Raw genomic sequence first — 20,605 nt, 5'->3', positions numbered from 1 at the left:
TTCCTACCCGCTTACACTAACTGTGGACCAAATTCCTTAGAATTGTGTCCTGCATGGTTGTTCATCTTAGATCACAAAGTGTTACTCCAGGTTGTTGCAGGGAAAAAAAATCTGAGAATAATTGCACATCTTATGTTGCAACACATTTTTTCAAAGACCTTAGAGCTGGCATTGCATTAGAAGAAAAATAAGAACTTATCTGAGCCAGATTCCCACATTACGTGCAGTCTGTTAGAATCTGACACCGTTTAGAGAATCCAGATTTTTAAATTAATGCTTCTTTTTGTAATACAAGCTATGTGACAGCTTTTCACTCCTGCGTCTCTGTCTTTTAGCTAATATTAATGTGAGTTTGTGAGTCATCGTGTGGGGTTGTTATCCCAAGAGAGGGAAGGTCAGTGAAACCTTCCTGCTGACAGGACACCCCAATTCACCACCAGGCTCTGAAGGAAGGGTTGGGTGCAGGAAGGAGTCAGCAGACGTGCCTTCACTTTCTGCTTTCTCATCCAAGCTAGGCAGAATAAAAGACAGATGCCTTTGCTGTCCATGTGACGGCACTATTCAAACACACTTTTCCTCTTCCGAGTGGTGCGGTTTAACTTTCGTCTTAACAAGCACAAACTTTTGGGTATTTCCAGTACGAATTTTGCAGGATAAAAGAGCAAGAACACAAAAGCTTGCGAGGGGGCAGACTGAGCAGCTGGGGCTGCAGAGGAACGAACTGCCGTCAGGGAGCCTGGCAGGCGAGTGGTACGTTGACGGGATTTCAGTTGCATGCCAGCCGAGGGAAGCCAGAGCACCGAAAGCCGACAAATTGCGAACTGAGGGTGCCTGGACTCAAACAGCGTGCCAAGACAAAAGGCCAAGAGCATGAGAAGCACACCAACGAGGGGAAGGTGAAGCACCAACGCACGCGTACAGACTGAAAATAGAGGGAGCTCATAAACCAGTGTGCAAACGCATGTGCCCAGAAGCCCAAACAATACAGCAGCAGAAGGAAGACAGACTGACAGCAGCATGCCAGCAGACGAGAACAGATCACATATGGCTCAGCAATGAGGGAAATGGAGCTGCTATGCTGCCTCAGCCCACGCGAACTGCCTTCTGTTGGGAACAGTGCAGTTCAGTCATTGGTCACAGGAACCATGAAACAGTCTTCTGGACAAGTAGAAACGGATTTTTCCTTTCTCCAAGTGTGTAGAAAGAAGAGCTAGAGAAGGATATTCCCCAGGAATACAGTCTGCAAATGTGAAAGTGAGAGGAAAGATGTGCCTCAGGTAATCCCGAGGCTAGCAACGCTGCAGGAGATGAGGAGGTATTTCTGCTCTAGCACACCTGGGGGGCAGCTGGCCTAAGGGAGCTGTGCGTGCATATGTCTGTGTCCCTTCATCACTGTGGTGGTATCATCTTTGGTAACAGCTGGTGGGGCCAAATTCACCATGCTGCTAGATATACTGGACTGGCACCCCCTGACCATGCATATCCAGCTGCACCAGGACTAATTTGAGCCTGTCTCTTGTCCCTTGCTTTGAGTAAACAGGTCTGTCTGTGTCAGCATTTCTCTCAGAAATGTTTTTCCTGGTTCGTTAAAGGCAGATGGGATCTGGCAATCAGCAGTTCTCCTTCCCAATGCCGAAGTCCCAGTGCCTTTTCAGGTCATTATGCCTTAAAATAATTCAAAGCTCCTTATTAATGCACTGAGGCAGGAATGACCAATTGCAACCCACGTAACAGAGCTGTGGGTAACAATAACTGGGTTCTGATAAGCACTGGTCCCGTTGTAAGGGGCCTCAGGCAAGAATGCACTCAAGGACGTAATCTTTGTGAGTGCGATCAGGACATCCTGGCGGGATGCAAACAACCTAGCAGCAGGCCAAGACAAAAGGAACTGAGGACGTCTCCATCTAGATAAGAGTCAGAACAGCAGCTGAAACCAACGCACCTTGCAACACACTGACAGGATCACCCGATGGGCCAACTTCACGACCAGATGTCGAAGAAGGACTCAGAGTTCAAGGAAAGGACACAAAAAACACGCCTTCAACAAACCACTAGGGACCACTGAAGACCACCTGATACCTCTTCAGGGGCTCCTAAGGGACTTAGAACACACAGGTAACTAAGATACAAATATTATAATTAGTTCCAAGAAATAGAATGGATATGTATAACTATTCCAGGAAATCTAATGCATAGGTATATAACTGAGCAACCTAAGCTCTGTCCATCCCGACTTGTGGTATGCACGCCAGGATGAATTATCCCCCAAGAATCCGGCGCCGTAGTTCAGAATTCCTGCTGTGTAACACTACGTTGGTGTTCAGGAGTTTTAGTCCGGACTTTGGTGACAGCCTCAGTTGCAGAACACTGGGCAGAGGAGCTGGTGACCATCAAGTTGCTTTTATCTGCACTTCTCTCCTTCTTTCAGACCTCCTCTGTCCTTTCCAGTCTCTTCCCACACCACAATGGGTTAGAAAGCACAATGCTGTGTCTGTTCCCTTTGCCCAACTGTTTACATCGCTGTTGTATTACTGCAACGTCTGCTTCTGCTTTGCTTCCACAGAGACCATCCCTTGTTCCACATAAGCTGGGTTATGTCAGCCACTGACCTGGGACACAATCCTGCATTGCCAAAATGCTCCCTAATCAGTAGGGCACTTAGCACCGCTGAACCATCCTAAGTGCTGATTCTCGGTGCACAGCAAGCCAGTGGCACAGTTTTGGACCTTTAGCCAGAGGTGAAAAAAGCAAATCCCTGGAGGGTGTCAGAGTAGAAACACTCCTGCTTCACCCACCCGTCAGCAACCCTCCTATGGGCAGCATCAGCAGGGAGGGCAGGCTGGGCTCTGCTCTCACCCTTGCTGGTGGCCGAAGCGTTGGGCTACCAATTCGCAGCTACTGGAGAGCTCTCACAGACCTATGGGAAATGTTTGCTGGAGGTAATCCTAAGCTACTGGAGGAATTGCGCTTACATGGCAAACACAGGGCACATTCCCTATCCTCTATTATTGGACAAACCGCACTTGTAATTTCTGGGCAAATAGCTTTATTGCAGTAAGGAGGAAAGCTTTCCGCATCTCAATCCCCACCTTCAGCAAAAGCGCTGCTCCTGAAGTCCACACAGCAAGGGCAGCGCTCCTCGGAGAAAGGAGAGCAGAACTGAGCACTAGCAACACCGGGACAGGGAGATGTACAGAAATAAAGTATGGACCAAGAGGAAAAAAACCTCATTGGAAATCATTTGTGCTTTGGGGTACATGCAGATCCCAGCAGCCATAGTTTGCTTTCTCTCTCAAGGGTTTATCTGGAGTAATAGCAGCAATACAGAGATTGGCTTGTAGGGAAAAGGCAGGATTATTTATTGGTTTTGCTTCTCTACCAGGAGATACATATCTTGTTGCAATCCTGTGCTGTTGCACTAAGTTGAGAAGGTGAGAAAAACATCAGTGACCCAAGCTCCTTCTGCTGCATGCCTGTCTTGGACACTCCTGAGCTTTTTACTCTAAGTTAAACACTCAACAGCCTGCGTCTGCCCTGTAGCTACCCCCAAAATGAGAAAAGCAGGAGCAGCACGAATTCAGTGCTGATAGATCAGAAGGTGCAAATGCACACAGCCATATTCTCAGACAGTGGAAACCAGCCCAGCTTTTGGTTGCCAGCTGGGAGAAGAGATCGCTTGGTGGGAGGTGTCAATCTAGGCTAGAGCATCAAACACTTTACTCCCCACGCTGCGTGGAAATGGTGCGCTCACTTTGCTGAATTGGGGCTTTATGGCAGGACCATAACTGAAGACAATATTGCTGAAAGATAAGGGGGGGCTGAGGGAGGAGGGGTCCAACGCACTAAGGTGCTGTCACCCCATGAAGTCAATACAGAGGTCAGCAGGCTTTCTAGCTCAAGCCTGGACTCATAAGGCAAGCACAGCAGAGCTGACTTGCTCTCATCTGCATCTCAGCTCTAGGTGAAGCTTGAAAGATGGTATTTTAGCAGCAAAAGAGCCTGCTGGGCTCCTCATGAATGGAGACAGGCAGTGTGCAAAGGGCTTGCACCTGAGACAAGAGAGGAGCGGAGAAACGGCGGTGCCATCTGGCACTTGGAGGCAATGCTGACCTCCTTCAGCAGCAATGACAAAAGGGACACCTTGAGCCCTGCTGCACAAGGGAAACGGTGGGAACAACGTGCTGACCCCACATCCAGCACCCCTGTAATGATACCCATTGCTGCCAAAAGCCCGGAGACCTGGAAATACCCCTGGCATTTTGTAGGCAGGTCCTGGGAGGAGCCCTCCTTTTCCCTGACAGATAGGAGACAGCCAGCTAAAGAAGTACGGCACAATTAGCAGTTTTATGACATAGAAACGTTGATGACAAAGTCCTTCAGTAAAGAACATGTGATCAGTCCTTGCTTACCAGTGGCAGAGGAAACGGCAGCTCCCAAGCACGTAAACTCCTGGCTGCTGGCAGGACGAGGACCGTGGTGGCCTGTGCCAGCTGCTTGTCCTAGGAGCACGGGGTCTGGCACGGCAGAGAGCAGAGCCAAGCCCTGAAGTGAGCTCCTGGATACAGTCATACGAGTAACTGCAGAGTCAGGATGACTTGGGCTGGCTTACGCCCCGCAGCTGGAATCAAACAGTAACACCCTGAAGGGAACAGCCCAGCAGTCAGTGCTGGCTTATTTACCCACCAAGGGGAGATGAACACTGGGTTGTGTAACTAAATTGCTACTGCGAGCTGGACTAACTGCTCCAAAGTCAGTTCAGCAACATCTCTGCTGTACCTGCAGCCAGGTTGGGAAATGTGATGTAAGGGACCCCAGAGGGAACAGGCAGGAAGGTGGAGACATGGGACACATTTTCCCCCCCACCCAAAATCCTAAGTGATATTTCAAGGTCTCCCTGGAGGGCTGAATTAGCTGTAATCTCTTCCAGCTTTAGTCTGCATTCAGACAAGCAGGACAGGCAACTTCATCGTCCTTGCATTCCAGTTTCCCACCTATGCAGAAAGATGGGCTTCATGGCAGGAAAACAGCTGAGATTCCCCCATTTTTGGAGGGAGAGGCGGCCTATTTTCATTATATGTCATTGTCATCCTCTGTCACTGCATCTGTGTGAGACACTATCAATTCTGCAGCTGGGAGCGATGAGCTCTCTGAGGCAAAGGACACTCACAACCCTCTGTGGTGATCATCCTTGTCATAATCTTCCTCCTCCTCCTCCTCGTCTTCCTTCTCCTCCTCGTCTTCCTTCTCCTCCTCATCTTCCTTCTCCTCCTCATTCTGCAGATCTTCGTCACTGTCATCATCACCATCTGCTGCGTTGTACTCAATCACTTCAACGCTCCCTCCAGCATCTGGATCTATATCAGTCTTAAACCACACAGCTTTGTAGCCATCATCCTCCACGTGCCTGCCTGTCTTGAGGATAACCTTCAGTTCTTTCTCATGCTCAGCCTCTTCTTCTGCTTCTTCCTTTTTCTCTTCCTGGTCAAAGGTGACGGTGGAAACTATAGAAACCCTTGGGAGGCTATCAATTCCTTCCGTGTTGGAAGAGGGCAAGGAAAATGCTGGCTGCTCCAGCACATGTGCCACTGACTGGACACTGCCATTTTCTGACATCTCATGCTGCTTGGTACTCACTTCTGGGTGATCATCTTGCTTGAAAGATCGGTTCTGGTAACCCCCAGGTATTTCCTTGGAGGACTACAGGAGGAAAGACACCTTGTGATTGTAGTGAAAGGAAAAGAAACATTGTGGGGGGAAAAGGGGTGGCTGAAGGGTCTGAGCTCCTGCTCAGAAACGCTTCAGCTTCTTTTGCTCTTAAACCTCTTTGAAGCCTGGGAAAGATACAAGTCCCCAGAACAGCTCTTTTTTTATTGACTCCGTTTCTGAACTTTTTTCAGATAAGCATAGGCGTGTTTTCCGGGAGGGCTGAGCACCAGCAATGCACACCGATTTGTACCTAATCCACCTGAGGTATTACTCTGGAGTGGGATTTACCTCACTCAGGGTGAAGGACTGTTGTTATTCACCTGAGCTACGTGCTCTGGATTTGCGTTGTCGTCAGTGGAGTCTAGGCTTTTCACAGTCCCATCCTAAGGCTGAGACCAGCATCTGGTCAGACAAATTACACCGTAAATCTCAAAGTAACCAGACTGCCAGGGTTAATAGCTCAAGTGCAGACAACTGTCTAAGTCCAGGCTTTAGGATAGGGTTTGAAGGGACCTTCCTCTCCATTGGCCATAGAGGGAGGGCGAACAGCCGTTTATACCAGAGACATCTGTGTTTCAGAGACCACCTCTGATATGTGTCACATTCGTCCTAGGTTTTGTGCTCCATGGAGCTGTGGTCCTCTCCTTACCACGCCTGCTCATCATCTACCACGTGGCTCCAACCTCAGGGGGCAGAAAAGAACAACGAAAAGCAACACCAAAGCGATGCTGCCTTTGCAAACGTTGTCTCAGGAGCCATTCACACAAACGTGTAGTATTTGGGCAGCCCATCCATGCTTTAAAACCTCCTCAGATCCCACTTCCTAACTTTAAGAAATCTTAAAGTGAGTCGGGTACAAACAAGGCATGCACTTACCTTTCTCCTTATTAGGTATTTGACTGGTTTTCCATATCGTTTAATTATCATCACTCCAAGGAAGACTAAGGCAATTAATAGCAGTGCTGCTAACGTACCACCTAAGATGGCCATATCCTGAGCAGTGTATATCTTATCAGAGGAGGTTACAGCTACAAAAAAAAAAACAAACAACCAACACCAAACCAGTGTTACAAAGCCTAAAAATGGCAGCTAGCTTTTTTAACACAACGCGTCATTGTGGGAGAAGCTCCAACTGATTTTTGAAGGGCAAAGCAGCATCCTGTGCTTCAGAATGTGGCAGTGATGTATTTTATGCCACAGAAGGCCATTTGTTTGCTGTCCTGAAAGCAGAGGGGTTTTTTTAAGGTGACCACTCACAGAATATTATAACTTCCAACAAGTTACATGAAGTGGAAATAGCATCCCTTTACAGGACAACGACTTTACCCCATGACTTAACTAAGCTAATATATACGTGACTGTATTAGGCAAGCGGATGTTACATGGAGCAAAGATAGGTAGATCTTGTACTTTCCCACTTCACCCCCTCACAGCAGCATGCAAACACGAGGGGTTTGCACAGATGTGTGTGAAAATGCAAAGCTTCCTTTAATCCGGAACATCACCTCTGATACTGATGAGCACATTAAAAAAGGAAATAAAAAAGCATAATAGGAAATAGAAAAAGCATAAGAAGGTCCCCAGGACAGGAAACCCTTTCCTGCCCTTTTGTAGCTGTAGCAATATACACCAGCCTTCTCAGGAGCGGCTTATGCTTTCAGCCACCGGTCAGTATAAGCATATTTGTACGGAGATCAACACTGGAGTGGAAAGACATTAACTTCCTCAGGGTTAATAATCTTTGCTTGCTGTTGTCAGTGGGATTCTTTATTTTTAAGTTTTCCAGCTTCATTTTGTAGGGTAAATTAATCTCTTTGAAGTTTAATGATTAATGAAACACAGTTTTATTCTCCCACTGACCTGTTTATGACAATGGACTTTGAGTATTCCCTCCGCATTTGATTGCACCCTCGGTTTATTATTAATATATTGGCGACGGTTTAGGACATCGGTGTATTTTTGCTTCTTAATCTTGTCTGCTAGGGAGCCACAGCCCACAGAGCTGATGTGAAACTCCTTGACCCCTAATTTCTGTGCTGTGCAGCACGCAGTGCCTCTGTGAAAGCTAGCTCAGCATCGTGGAAAGACTCACCTTGAGATCCGTGTGAGCTGGCTGCGACACCAGCGTCAGTAACTAGAGGCCAATGTACAGTTACCGCTTCCCAGAAGAAGAATATATTGAAAACAACTCTAGTTTCTCCCTGGATATTGGAACGCTCAGTAAAGCACCCTCCAGCTCATTGCATGCACAGTCCTTAACACCACCCCTTAGAGCTGAGGGTAAAATATCCTACAGAATGGCCAAGCAAATGGTAACCTCAGCTCTGTTCAGGCCATTCCTGGGTGCTGGCTATATATATATATAGTATAGAAAAAAGCACAATTCCTCTCATAGGCTCTGAGCCATTCAGTGTCATTTCAATCTACTTTTCCACATAGTCACCAGAATCATTATTTTGTGGGGTTTAAATAGCAAGGGCAACATTTAGAAGTTGCATAGAAGTGCTGATACATCTGTACACAGAGCGTTTGCAGCTCTGTGTATTGACACCTGAACCAGCTTTCTGCTGAGCTGGACTATGTCCTTACATTGGGTTCAGGCAGTCTTTATGCAGCCAGTGTTTTTAGCTCTGAAGTGACACTACCTTTAGGGAGTTCAAATTTACACCCAGGAGCCCACTTTGCTTTTTTCCCCACCAGAAATCCCCACGATGGTCATGGTTCAGAGAGTGAAGCAATGGAAAAGCCCAACTGGGAACTTCAATCACACATCACCATGTAGAAACCGATGGAGTCTGGGCATTATCTGCCTACCCTGATGTGAAAATGCATGATACCAGTTCATCTTAATCTGAAGCATAAGAAGCTTCATAAGGTTCAAATCAAACTGCTTTAGATCTGTTTTGGAGCCATTTCTAAGAAGTACGGAAATGTAAGTTATTTTTACATCAACAAAGCCAAATGATGGCTGGAGGGTTCTGCATGTAGCCTCACGTCTATCTTGTTTCTCATGGGTCATTTCTCCTGGTAAGACCTTAAAATCTTGGAGTATAAGAACTTGACCTGAGTAGAATATGCCTTGGCTCATGAGGAAGCTTGGCTTTGTGGGGGTGTGCCAACCTCTCTACCCTGCATAAGACAGGAAATAATGTTGCAGCTTTCTCTGTTCTTGGCTAAAAAAAAGAGAAATGATGTACCAAGGCTTCAGGGCAACCCTCCTTTGCTGTGATAAGGTGTCCTGGGTTATTTCTGAGCCACAAACCGGCATGAATCAATGCCAGATTTAGCTTTGGAATAACAAGAAAAGACGCTACAATACACAGCACTACTTAAAGTCTCAGGAGGCTGTTTGAGGCATGTGGTGACCACATCATAAGGATGTCATTTGAGTGTTTCTGTCTTATAGCCATCGTAGCACCTCCTGTAGGTATGGGGCTGCCCTCAGCCCAGGCCCACAGACTTCAGTGGGTGACGTGTCATTGCCAGTTTGCCCACAGAAGTGGAAAAAACTCCCCAGTCATCTCCATAAAGCAGAAAGCAAAGAGACATCCAGCCTACCTGCAGCAAGGATGACCTCCACCACGACTACAGTGCTCGCCTCCTGCAGGCTCACCATATCTTTTCCAACAGCCTGTGTGAACAAGAGAAAGAGATAGCTTAGGGACTTCCCAGATCTCCAGCTCCCTCTCAGAGTATGTGATGGGCCCTTTGTGGACAAAATACTTGTCCATATCCTCACGACATCCTCACACCAGCCCTGTGTTGTAGCTGGGCAATCCGGTCACAGAGGAAGAAGAGCTCTGAAGCTTCCCTGTCCCGGGGCAGAAGCAGGTGCATCGTTCGCGTACAGCTTTGCAGCCCAGTGCTGTACACAGATAATGAGGTAGTGCAGGGCGGGCAGCAGCATGCGTTGGCACCTCTCTGCCCTGCCTGTGTAGCTAAAACGATGCTACAGTCAAGCTGGCTCAGATACCTCCGCAGGGCATGGCATTGTGCTGGGCAAGTCCTGGGGAGCTAGCTGTCGCAGGCACATGGACATAGTGAACATCTGGCTTCTTAGAGTCTAACATTATTCACTGCTTCCTTTGATCTGAGCAAAAAAAAGGACTGGATTTGCCAAAGGACTTCCAAGTCTGGGGCTGCAGCCTTTAGAGCTGGGGTATATGCCAGCAATCCTACCTTACCTGTACCTACACACCAGCCTCCTACCCGCTTGCTCACCCTCCTGTTTTTGTTAATCAGAATCAGAGCGTGGGAGGGCAGCTCCTAAATTCTCCCCAGTTGACTTTTTGCTTGTCTCAAATTATATTTTCCACAGGATTGGAGAAAGAATTTTACAGCTAGCACCAGATAGATATAGCCTGTATCTCACACAGAGTAAATTTGCTATCACTCCATCTCCCTCCATCACCAAACATTTATGATGCAAATGGCTGGGACAAGGACTGTCCTTTCATTATACCCCTTACCTAATGGGGTTCATCCCTTGGTGCTTCTCTACCAGAAGCTACTCCTTCCTTCCATGATAATGAGAAAAATTTGCCTTACCTCAATGGTTACAGCTCCCGGTGACTTCAGCATCGTGTTTGTCAGGATGAGTCCATCTTTGGTTGCGATGAAATCAGTGCTGTTTCTTATGTAGTACTTAATGTTTGGGTTGACTTTCTGAAAAGCCAGAAGAGTGAATGATTAAACCACACTGTGCTTTGTGTGCATCTTTGTAACAAGCCGTTGGCAGGACTTGTCAGATACACCTAAAGAAAGAGCAGGTGTATAGTGCAATAAATAAATCTGACTGAAGAGATGAGAAAGGTTGAACTTGCGTGTATTCACCCTGTTGCTCAGAGTTCAAGACTGTATCCTAAAAGTGTTGCCTCCAGAAAAAAAAATCCCATGTCTTACCCAGCTTGTGATTGTATCTTTAGTATTTGCCCAAGCAAAACTCATCTATGCAAGCGACCCTGTAAATTTGATCAGCGCCAAAGGGGGATGTACATGGAGAATAACACTTGTGCTGAGGTCTGCACAGTTTTTTATTTTGTGTCTAGGCTGTTATTCCTCTGCTAGGGCCCCTAGACTTGTTATGGAAGCCTTGGCGTCAATAAAACTAGTTTTTTTTTAATATAATATTATAAATATATAATATTTTTTATTTATATAATAGGGTGGGATGGGACTGGCTGGTCAGTAGGTCTCTTCCCCTTTCCTTCTCCCAGTACATTGTTCGAGAATGGCTCTCTCAGAATGACCCCTCACAGGGAGAAGGTTATCAATTTCCTGCCCAGGACTGCAGGTCCTTGCTAGCCTGCTGACTTCGGACTGGATCCTCTTCCCACGTCAGTCCACAAGTATCTCTCCTTGACCTGGCAGAGAGAGGACACCTCTGCCTGGGATCCTGCCACCCCAAACTCTTTCAGGAGACACTTTACCCAGCCCTAATTCAGATCTGGCCCCGTATGTGCTAACCCTGAGCCTTACTCAGCATGCTGCTTTGCAGCGGATCAGCTCACCTACATAGATCTGGGCAGAACTGGCTTTTGGAGGAGAGGAGTCCAGCAGCTTCTCCACATTACATCACACCATAAGCGGTTCTGATCTATGTGGAATTTCCAGGGAAATATAATATGGAACACTAGAGAAAAACACGTGTTTGCCTCTCCCCACCTCCCCTTCCTCAGGGTTTCTCATCCTGCTTTAAGCCTGAAGCAGTGAGAAAGAATGTTGTGCATTTTCAGTTTCTTACATTAGGAAAATCACCATCCACTGCTGTTATCATCAGTGGGGTTGAAGGATTACCAGCTTGGAAGACAAAGCTTCTCGGTGCCAGACCAACAAATGTTGTCCCATTGTAGATCGTGCTCTCGAAGTACGGTGGATAATCACTTTTACTGATGACCTTAATCTCTACACTGACTATGGAGTATTTCTGTATGTTGTTGACCTGGGTGGCCTGGAAAGAGAGAGAGAAATGTTAACCTTTTCCTATTAGTGAGGAGACATAAAAGGATAGGCTTGAGCTGAAGCCCACTGCAACCCATGGGGTTCTTTCCATCATTTTCAGTAAGCTTTGAGCCAGGCCTATCGCAGGTGGCCTCATGGTTTGGAGTCCTTGTGTTTTCGCTTGCTTCTGCTGTTGGCTCTCCACACGGTCTTGGTCTAGCCCCAACGTCTAGACATGACCCTCCATAAGGGCCATGGCTGGACAAACTGCCATGCTCCAGTACAGAGCAGTGAGATCCCAGCACCAGCAGAGTCTGCTCATCTTCATGAGGGTACTGGGTCTGTACGTGCAGGGAGTGTTTTTCAATGCCCTCCTTTCCTTGAGCTGAGGCCAAAAGAGGAGCTTGTCTCTAGGGCTGAGTTATGTTAACTACTGTAACACAAGCTCCAGTCATGCCTGAAGAAAGCCTTCCAGTTACGCTCCTACATACTTCAACTCACCAGGACATCCCCATTCTGTTAATTTGCTTTGATGTTGCAACCCACACGTAAGGAAAAACATCTCTTAACTTCTGCAAGGGCTTTGCATGTAGGTTGGTACAAGTCACTGACCAAATACTAGGCCCTTGCAAAAGACAGGGTGTAACCGAGTTAGCTTTAACTATTGATGTAATTGATTCCTGTCACATCAAGACTGCTGCTTGCTAGAGAGCCAGCTATGCTGGGTTGTTGTTTTCTGCAAAGCCATCGGACTTACCATGACTTGCAATAGGTACGAGTCTGGGGAAGTTGCTGCTTTGTTCATAGTTAGATTCCCTGTGTCTGCATCCACTGAAAATACGTTATCTGTATCCCCTAAAGAAAACAGAAAAGCTATTCAATCATCAGATACCTTCATAAAGTGACCTGGAGCTCATTGACTCATTTTTTCACATTTTAGTGACAATACCCGCAGGGGATACTGCTGCTTCCCTCGCCTGCCTGGCGGCTCCAAGGGCTGGGAGTGCTGGCCCAGGATTCAGAGGGACTCAACAGACAAAAAGCACTGAGAAGATGTACGTGAACCCAACCAGATGAGGCAGGACAGCAAAGCTTTGTGTTTCTGATGCCTAGGCACGGATATAGCCAGCTTAAATTCTGCTAAACGCCTAGAGCCCAGAGGCTCTGGTGCCATTTGAGGACTGAAGGTCTCCAGTTCCCTAACCTGAATCCAAACCCTAACCAAACCCAAACTGCACTTCAGGAGAGGTAAGGGAAGGTTTATTCCTATTGTAAAGGCAAGAAACAAATCTGCAAAGAATAGTTGGGTGGGGATTCATCTTGAATAGCTCCAGGCATGTAAAGGGAAGACATCTCTACTTGACCTTGTTACTTACATTGTGAAGAGAAAATAGCATCTCAGTGCATGATCTATCTGACTTACTGTGAATGTTGGCCTCAACATGAGCAGCATTCTGCTCTGGAAATGCTTATTTCTCTCTACAGACTACAGAAGGAGCCTAGATGCAGAAACCTGCTTGTATTGATGTGGGGGGAGAAATCAGCTTCCTACACCTCTGTGTTTGAACCATAAAAACAGTTATGTTGGATATATGTTAAAATATAAGCAAAATTTTTAGTTCTCTTCCTCACTCTGAGACACTGTGGGCTGTATTTAGACAAGGACCTGCCAGTCTGGGGTCCCCTATGGACTGCAGGGTAGGGAGGCCACACTTCATCCAAAATGCCAGTGGTGTTTAAGGCTCTTTAATGTATTTATTATCAGGAGGATATTCACATATGTGGTGCCATGTGGCATAGGTAAAGGGAGATGGACAAGTGATCGCTCCACCTGACCAATATGATCTACCTTTGCCTTGACTGTTATTCAAAACATCACTATTAGTTAGAAAAACAGAAAAAAAAAATCCTTTGAATTAAATAAATGGCCCAGTCAATGACTGGGCAATCAGTTGACTGTATTCAAGTAATCTTTTTTGAAATCAAGACTAAAACAGGCCAGATTAGACAGTGGCAATGTGCTGGGGAATAAAACCATAATTTTTGGCAATGAATGAAAATTATGCTGACAGTGTGGGAGTTTTAGGTTCAGCTCAAAGACTAAATGAAAATGGCGTCACCAGACTGGCAAAATCAAGTCTAAAAGCTTAAAGATAAAACATGTCTCACCTCCCAAAAAAGCAAAGTCCTTTTGAAATAGATTTCATGGAGATTGGTTTGTGGGACTGTAATTCTCTCTTTCTCTCTCTCTGTAGTCTGTTTCTTCTACTTAACCCACCGTGTTCTGTGGATCCAGTTATATTTCTGTGGCAGGAACAGAGGGGCAAATCCCCAGGCACTCAACTCTCAAGAGCCGTGGAGGGTATCTCCTCTTGGCAGGTAACGTAGGGGACACATGAGCAAAGCGGTTTGTGGCAGGTGACAAGTTCTACTCACCACCAACAATCCTGTACACAATCTTTTCATTTAAAGTGTAGTCAGGGTCGATGGCATAGATAGGCCCCGGCTCTAGGATGAGCGGTTCCGTCTGCAATAACAAGGCAAAGCACTACATATCATGCTACAGCGCCAAATCAGCATTTGCGGCATTCTCCCGTCCCAGCGTGGCTCTGGTGGTTTTGCCTGGGCAGGACGGCATTTATTGCTGGGAAATGGCTCTAACAGGGCAGAGGTGGGACAGCCCAGAGCAAAGGGTTTTCCAGCTCTCCCTTCTTCTGTGATGTGCTGCTGGGGGTGGGGGAACCTCCACTCTCCCTGTCATGCTGAATCATCTGCATTTATGATTGGAGATCAGCACGAGCTCATGGAAATTATTAGCCACTACCCACTGGGAAGAGCATCAAGGATGCTGGATGCTGTTTGATCATGCCTGCTTACCGTCATCTCGGAGATATTGACCCTCCCAGTGTAGGGGCTGCTGATGCAGATGCTATTGTCTGCGTTAATGAAGGTGCAGGGTAAGAACCAGGGTGGTTTGGTGTCAGCTTGTGTAATAAATATGTTTATTGTTGCGGTAGCTGTGTTGGTGATGTTGGTGCTTCTCACAGGCCTGTCCTGTACCAGAAGCAAAGCATACTCATGAGATGCAAGTTTTATTGCCAAAAGAGCCCATCTGCAAAAGCCAGCGGCCCAGGCTATTTTAGCTGCTATAACTCCACTCTAAGGCTTAGCAATTTATGTGAGATTAACTAAAGCAGTGAATTCTCGCGTTCTGCTGACAAAGGTGTGCAGGATGCAAGGCTGAACAGTCGCTGTGTAATTATGGAGGGTGGAAGGCTGCTCCCAATTCACCGCCTTCAGTATCCACCCTCCCTCCTGCCATCCCAGAGTCCTCCCGTTTCAACCCACCCTTCAGTTAAGAGAGGCTTGGGCAAACAAGGCATTTTTTCCCTCCTAAAGCACTTACCCTTGCATACAAGACCAATGTTGTCCAATTAAATTTGTCATAGTCCAGTGCTTTTTGTAAATAAATTTCTGGGTTATTAACTCCTTTTATGGCAAAATAACTGTCTGTGTCCTGGGGGAGAAAAAAAGGAAAAACCCTACTAGCAGACTTGGTCAGACACATTTGAAACGCAGCTCATTGCTGTGTTTGTCATCCCAACCAGACCTTTAAGCCTGGGAACCTGGGGCGGGGGCGGTACTGTGAGGGTGCCAGATCTATTTAATCATTGGTATTGCACGCTAGCGTTGCCTGGCTTGTCAGAAAGGTTTGTTCGTGTTCCTGGGAGTTTTCTTCTCCAAGATCCCCTGCTTTGCCTGCCTACCTGCTCAGCAGGTCCCAGATGAAATCTTTTACCTCGTTTATTTCCTACACTCAACAGGTTGCCAACAATCCTTGATTTTGGGTCCGTGCCAGCCAAGCAATCTCACATCATCCATGCGCAAAACGGACCAAAGATGGCTCAGCCTCTGAGAGCTGGCAAGATCACTTGCCTTAGGCTAGCACAGCTGAACTTTGGAAGCAACTGTAAAGCTGAATTGAAATAACATAAGTTGTGCTTTACTCTATAACCTTCTGCACTCGCTTTGGTTCTCCTTTAATCTTACGTCTTGCCTAAAATTCATCTGAACTTCTACATCCCCCTGGATTTACACCCATGTGAGTACAAAGTCTGATTCCACAGCTGAAACTTAAAAACTTGGGCTTTCTGTTCACAACCCTTCAAATCCCTGGGGTGATGGAGGCAGAATGTCGGACGCCGCCTGCTCGCTCCACAATGCTTTTTAACAATGTAAATATGCATGTTGTTTTTCTCTTGAATGTACTTTTTTTTAAGTTTCTAGCCCTGGCACTCTAGGCTGGCGTCAGTTCAACTGCACGTACAATTCACTTCCCATGTTATCAAGCAACTCCCTTAAGGGAAATAAACTAAGGCACTAAACTGGACCTGGGGAAAGTGGAGTTGGCCTTTGGCTTTGCCAAAGACCCTGTGTGGCCTTGGGCAGCTCATGTTATCCCGCTCTGCACGGACACTGTGGCAAACAGGACAATAACTCCTTCTTTCCCTGTCTGACTCAACACCACAGTTCTGAACTCCGTGAGGTCCAAAGGTCTCTTCTGATATGTTTACAGACCATCCCAAGAAGACTTCCCTGGGTCATATGGCTCAGAATATCCTAGATGAAAGGTTAATCTGCGTAACAGAAGTGAAAGCAGTTAAAAGAATTCAGTACCTGCGATGTTGATTGCTCTGTTCTGCTAAACCAACGCTTGGTTTTTGCAAAAGACATACCTCTTCCAGAGAGCTAAATGCAGTACAGTGACCTTAGCCTCAAGGCTGGGATTCTTCTGAATTAAACACAAAGACTTTTCCAGAGCTACCATTTTTTCCCCAAAGAACAAAGATGCTCACCGGCTCTATTGTTGTGAGTTCGTAAAATATGGTGTCCAGGTCAGCATCCCTAGCGCTTAAATCTTGACGGGCTACAATGGTTGCGTTCACTTTTGTATCCTGAAACAAAGTTGCTGTGGTTATTCTCTGTGTGAAATGGGCTGAAAGCTTCTCCCCGCTAACCCTTCCTTAGTCCCCCCGCGCTGGGTGACCCAGTGCCCGCTACACTTCTGTAAAGTGCTTACCTCGGGAACAACTTTGGTGAGATTCATGTGCTTAAACACCGGGCTGTTATCGTTCACGTTGAGAATGGTCACAAGAATTTCCAAAGAATTGCTCTGCAGAAAGGGTAGAGCGAGAGAATTGTTCGGGGCTGATCCTGATTTGCAGAGCGGCCAGAGGGGATGGTCTGAGGAGCACAGCTGGGTCAGGGCTGGACGGGGCTGGGGCTTGCAGCCAGCCCATAGTGTGTGTGTGGGGGTTGGGGGCCTGTTCCCACCCCCTCCCCACTCGCAGAGCCTCGGGCGCTCTGACTGCGAGAGGAGTGCGTATGTCCGCAAAGAAAAGGACATCTCCTCATCCCGGTCTGTGGACTAGGAAGAGCTGCGGGAACTATGTGCTGCCCGTGTAACAGGGCTGAGTGTCTGGGAGAGCACTCACCTGCCCGGCAGCGCTCCGACAAGTCAGGTACACCAGCAGCAACGTGTCTTTCTGTACGCAAAAACAAAAACCCAGCTATTGTAGGAAAAAGCCAAAATGTACTAATTCTCCCTAACGTAAGCGAGCCAAACACACACATTGCTGAATCAGAAATGCTGCGGGGCTTTATCTTGTTTTCAGGCAAATCTAACTTTTCCTTTCTTTCCTTTGCAGCCAGCCATCGGTGCTGGGATCTCGTTTATGAGTCAAAGCAGACCTGTCTTCCAGCTTCTCTCCCGGCGACCCCTGTAACACGTCGGCAGAGCTAACTGACCATTTTGTCACACTTAAGGTCAATTCAGACAGAGATCTCTCTTTAATTTGAATGAAACAGAAATTTCCATGCAGTAAGTACAGTGTTGCTTGCAGGGTATTAACTCTGGTCTTTGCTCAAATAAAGGTCGGTTTTTACAGTAGGGGAAAGGCAGCTTAAGGATGCCTGTGGCTGTGTACAGAGTGCTCCAGGAAGGTCAAATAATTCAGCAGCAACCTAACCGAACACATACTTTTTATATTTTATACTGCCTTTATGCTTCACACAAGAGCACCTCGCTGCTCAGAGCTGTTTTCTACAGGCAAGCAGGGATCATTTTACAGGACTCCTGGAGAGCTCTGGGCGCTACAGCTGTTCACGTTACTCGCTTTAAAACTTCCCCTTGCCTTGATTCATACAGGCTCATCGAAGGAAGGTGACAGCAGGCATCCCATCCATCCCCCTCCTCCCTATACTCTGCTTGTGGAAGGGCTGACCTCCCAAGCAGCGAGCTCAAACCCAGCTGACATAGGTCTATTTTTCAAAGTTATTTCCTAGATCCTTTAGACACAGGTTGAGAATCCCTGGAAGTCCAAGACCCCAGGCTGAAACTCACTACACCCCAGTGTTACCCATCTCGTCCTTACAGCCTGCCAGCTAAAGGCTTACCTCATAGTCCACACCTCGGATCAGCTGCAGCTCGGATCCCTGTATAGTGAAAAAGCCGGCATCAGGGGAAGCAGGATCAATCATTACAGTGAAGCCTGGCTCCACACGGATAGTGGTCACCACGTAGCCAGGAGGGTTATTTTCATAAACCATCGGTTTGCTATTATTGACAGAACATCCTGGAAAAAACACAGAAATGAGACACAAAATTGCCCAGGGACTCACATCGTGACAGAGTTGGGTGAGAGCCAAGACCCCTCTGGTTGTCACTGAGAAAAGCTGCCTCGGAGTAAGAGCGTAAACATCTCCCACCTGTGAGGGCACAACATGCTGCCGCGGGGGTTCTTCCCCTTTGGTCACGGACCTCCTGCAAGAGCTTACCTTGCTGCTGTGCTGAAACCTGCGTTACGAAGGGCAGCAGAAGGAGCACAGAGGTGAGGAGCCAGTGAGGAACAGCCATGGTGAGCTGCCAGTTGTCGAAAAAAGTCCCTGTTTCTGATTACGCTGGTGCACTTGTTTCTCCCAGCGCTGACTTCTGCATTCCCTGCTTCAAGAAGGCAAAAAACATTGGCTGGCTGGAGTGGATTGCTGCGGTTCAACCTTTGCCTCTTTGCCTCATTGGATGACTTGTTGGAAGATATTTACCTGTCACAGAACATGATAACACCAATTCCTGTTTCTATTTTTGTTCCTGGGTCTTTCCTGTCCTAAACTCTCTGTAGCAACAAGGATATGTTCGAAGCATTTCAGAATTCAAAGCCAAGCTCCCCAAGATGAGCATGGAGGAGGACAAGGGCTGGCACTTGGGAAGCTGTCTGCGTACTCCAGCCTCTCCTAGCGGGGAGGAATTAGGCGATTTACGTTTCTGATGTGCCAGAGATAGGGTCTGGTTTGGTCAGATATTTTCCTGGAAAAAGGCATAATGATGCTACTATACCCCTTATATCTTATTTATTTTAGCCAGGCTTTTTCTGCATGGCCGCATTCCCTTTTATAACAGGTTTTGCTCTCCAGCCCGTGACTTACAGTTTCTCTCTTCTAGCTGCAGTCTGTCACGGTGCTCCTGGAAAACAGATTTAAAAAGAAATAAAAAGCCAGCTCTCAAATGCCTTATCTTTATTTCTGGAAAAGGCAAAGGTTTCAGTGAAGTCAAAGCCATCTTGGCTGCTCTTCTGTTTGGATGTTAAAGGAAGGAGCTAGGCCCTGTGGAAGTCCTTGGGTTCAGATAATCAGTTCTGCTTCTAAGAGAACCTTGTTGTTCCCAGCCACCCTACAGCACCCTCGCAAGGTGAGCAGAGCAGATCCAGAGACAGCGACCGGGCTCGGCTGCAGCCCAGCGATTACCCAGCAACTTCGCAGGGACGACGCGTGCCCCTGCTACCGGTTCCCAGCAGCGGCTCCTTGCAGGCGCCCTCCCAGAACCTCCACCCAGGCTCCGGTTACCTACGTCTTCCTGAAGCATCAATAGCATGCTGTTCTGCTGTCTTAGCCTGTCCTTTTCTGAGCCTGCATGAACTTTTCCAAGCCAAATATCACGTGGCAAGGCGTTTGGCTGCTTGGGTAAAGGAGCACCGTTGGTTTTAACTTGCCCATTGTGTGGGAGGAGAAAGGGGACAGCTGCTCTCGCTGCTCCTTTTAAAATCCCAGTTGATTTCAGAATGTTTTCAGATTTTAGCCGGGTGGCCGTTAGTGGCTTAACAAAATACAGACCGTCAACACTCTGAGAGGCCTCTTTCCTAGCAGAGATTTCCTATGGACTGAAATAAACAAATGCTAAAGTCCGTGAGAGCAGCATTTCAGCATCACAGTAAGGGAATGGGTGCTTAGGTGCACGTTTGAGAGGGACTGCCTTCTTTGCAGGTGTCATGTGCATCGTAAGTGGTGAATGATGGTGCAGGATGGACCAGGCAGTTCTGCGGTAGCACACACGATCGCAGCTGAAGACACCTTATTTTAGAGCTGCTCTTCAAAATCTGTTGGTTTTACAGGAAAGGTAGAGTTGCTGCTCTGTCAGAGGAGGGAATCTTCCAGGCAGAGCAGGGCAGTGATAACAAGTAAACCTCATTAAATCGTGGGAACAAATTCCTCCTAGTGGAGCTTTGTCTTTAGCGACTATGAGAAAGCCGGGACAGTAAATACAGGGGCAGAATTGAGAGGAAACAATATTTACAGCGTGTATCTACCTTGAGTAGCTCTCAGTACATTTCTTCGCAATAAAATCTAGCACCTGCTTATGGTCCTGCTAAATGGAAGCCCTGATGCTGGCCTCTTTGTGCAGCTGGATTGTGAGCAGTGCTGAGTGCCGGCCATGGAAGATGTGGCCAGGGATCCAGCTAGTGCCAGCATGCCTCGTGTGGGGGAAGCCTGGCACGATACTTCTCCCCCACCCCCGCGCCCCTAATGGTCCAACACCTAGTAACAGTACCGCCCTTGTCACCGTTTCCCAAAGAGCAGCCAAAGCACAGGCGTAGCTAACGAATCTTTATTTCACTTCAGAAGCAGG

At 47.3% G+C, this 20,605-nt stretch overlaps 1 protein-coding gene across 2 annotated transcripts; it reads right to left on the bottom strand.

Moving 5' to 3' along the window:
* Window positions 1-4,325: 4,325 nt before the first annotated feature.
* Window positions 4,326-18,668, bottom strand: CDHR5 (cadherin related family member 5). 2 transcript variants are annotated; one of them, XM_075095238.1, is made up of 14 exons: window positions 18,484-18,668; window positions 18,103-18,281; window positions 17,142-17,192; window positions 16,727-16,819; window positions 16,503-16,601; window positions 15,053-15,163; window positions 14,524-14,700; window positions 14,083-14,173; window positions 12,404-12,501; window positions 11,450-11,656; window positions 10,255-10,371; window positions 9,265-9,337; window positions 6,583-6,734; window positions 4,326-5,697 (listed from the first exon to the last, which is right to left on the bottom strand). In XM_075095238.1, the coding sequence occupies exons 1-14, from the start codon at window positions 18,560-18,562 to the stop codon at window positions 5,164-5,166; spliced, it is 2,061 nt and encodes a 686-aa protein (XP_074951339.1). In that variant the 5' UTR covers window positions 18,563-18,668; the 3' UTR covers window positions 4,326-5,163. The 2 variants fall into 2 exon arrangements, with proteins under 2 accessions (XP_074951339.1, XP_074951340.1); XM_075095239.1 differs by lacking the exon at window positions 14,524-14,700.
* Between the last annotated feature and the right edge of the window lie 1,937 nt (window positions 18,669-20,605).

This window comes from Phalacrocorax aristotelis, chromosome 5 (genome assembly GCF_949628215.1).
Source record: "Phalacrocorax aristotelis chromosome 5, bGulAri2.1, whole genome shotgun sequence".
In the NCBI taxonomy this organism is placed as follows: Eukaryota; Metazoa; Chordata; class Aves; order Suliformes; family Phalacrocoracidae; genus Phalacrocorax; species Phalacrocorax aristotelis.
The sequence above is the reverse complement of the archived record's forward strand: the minus strand, read 5'-3'. Positions and strand labels throughout refer to the sequence as shown.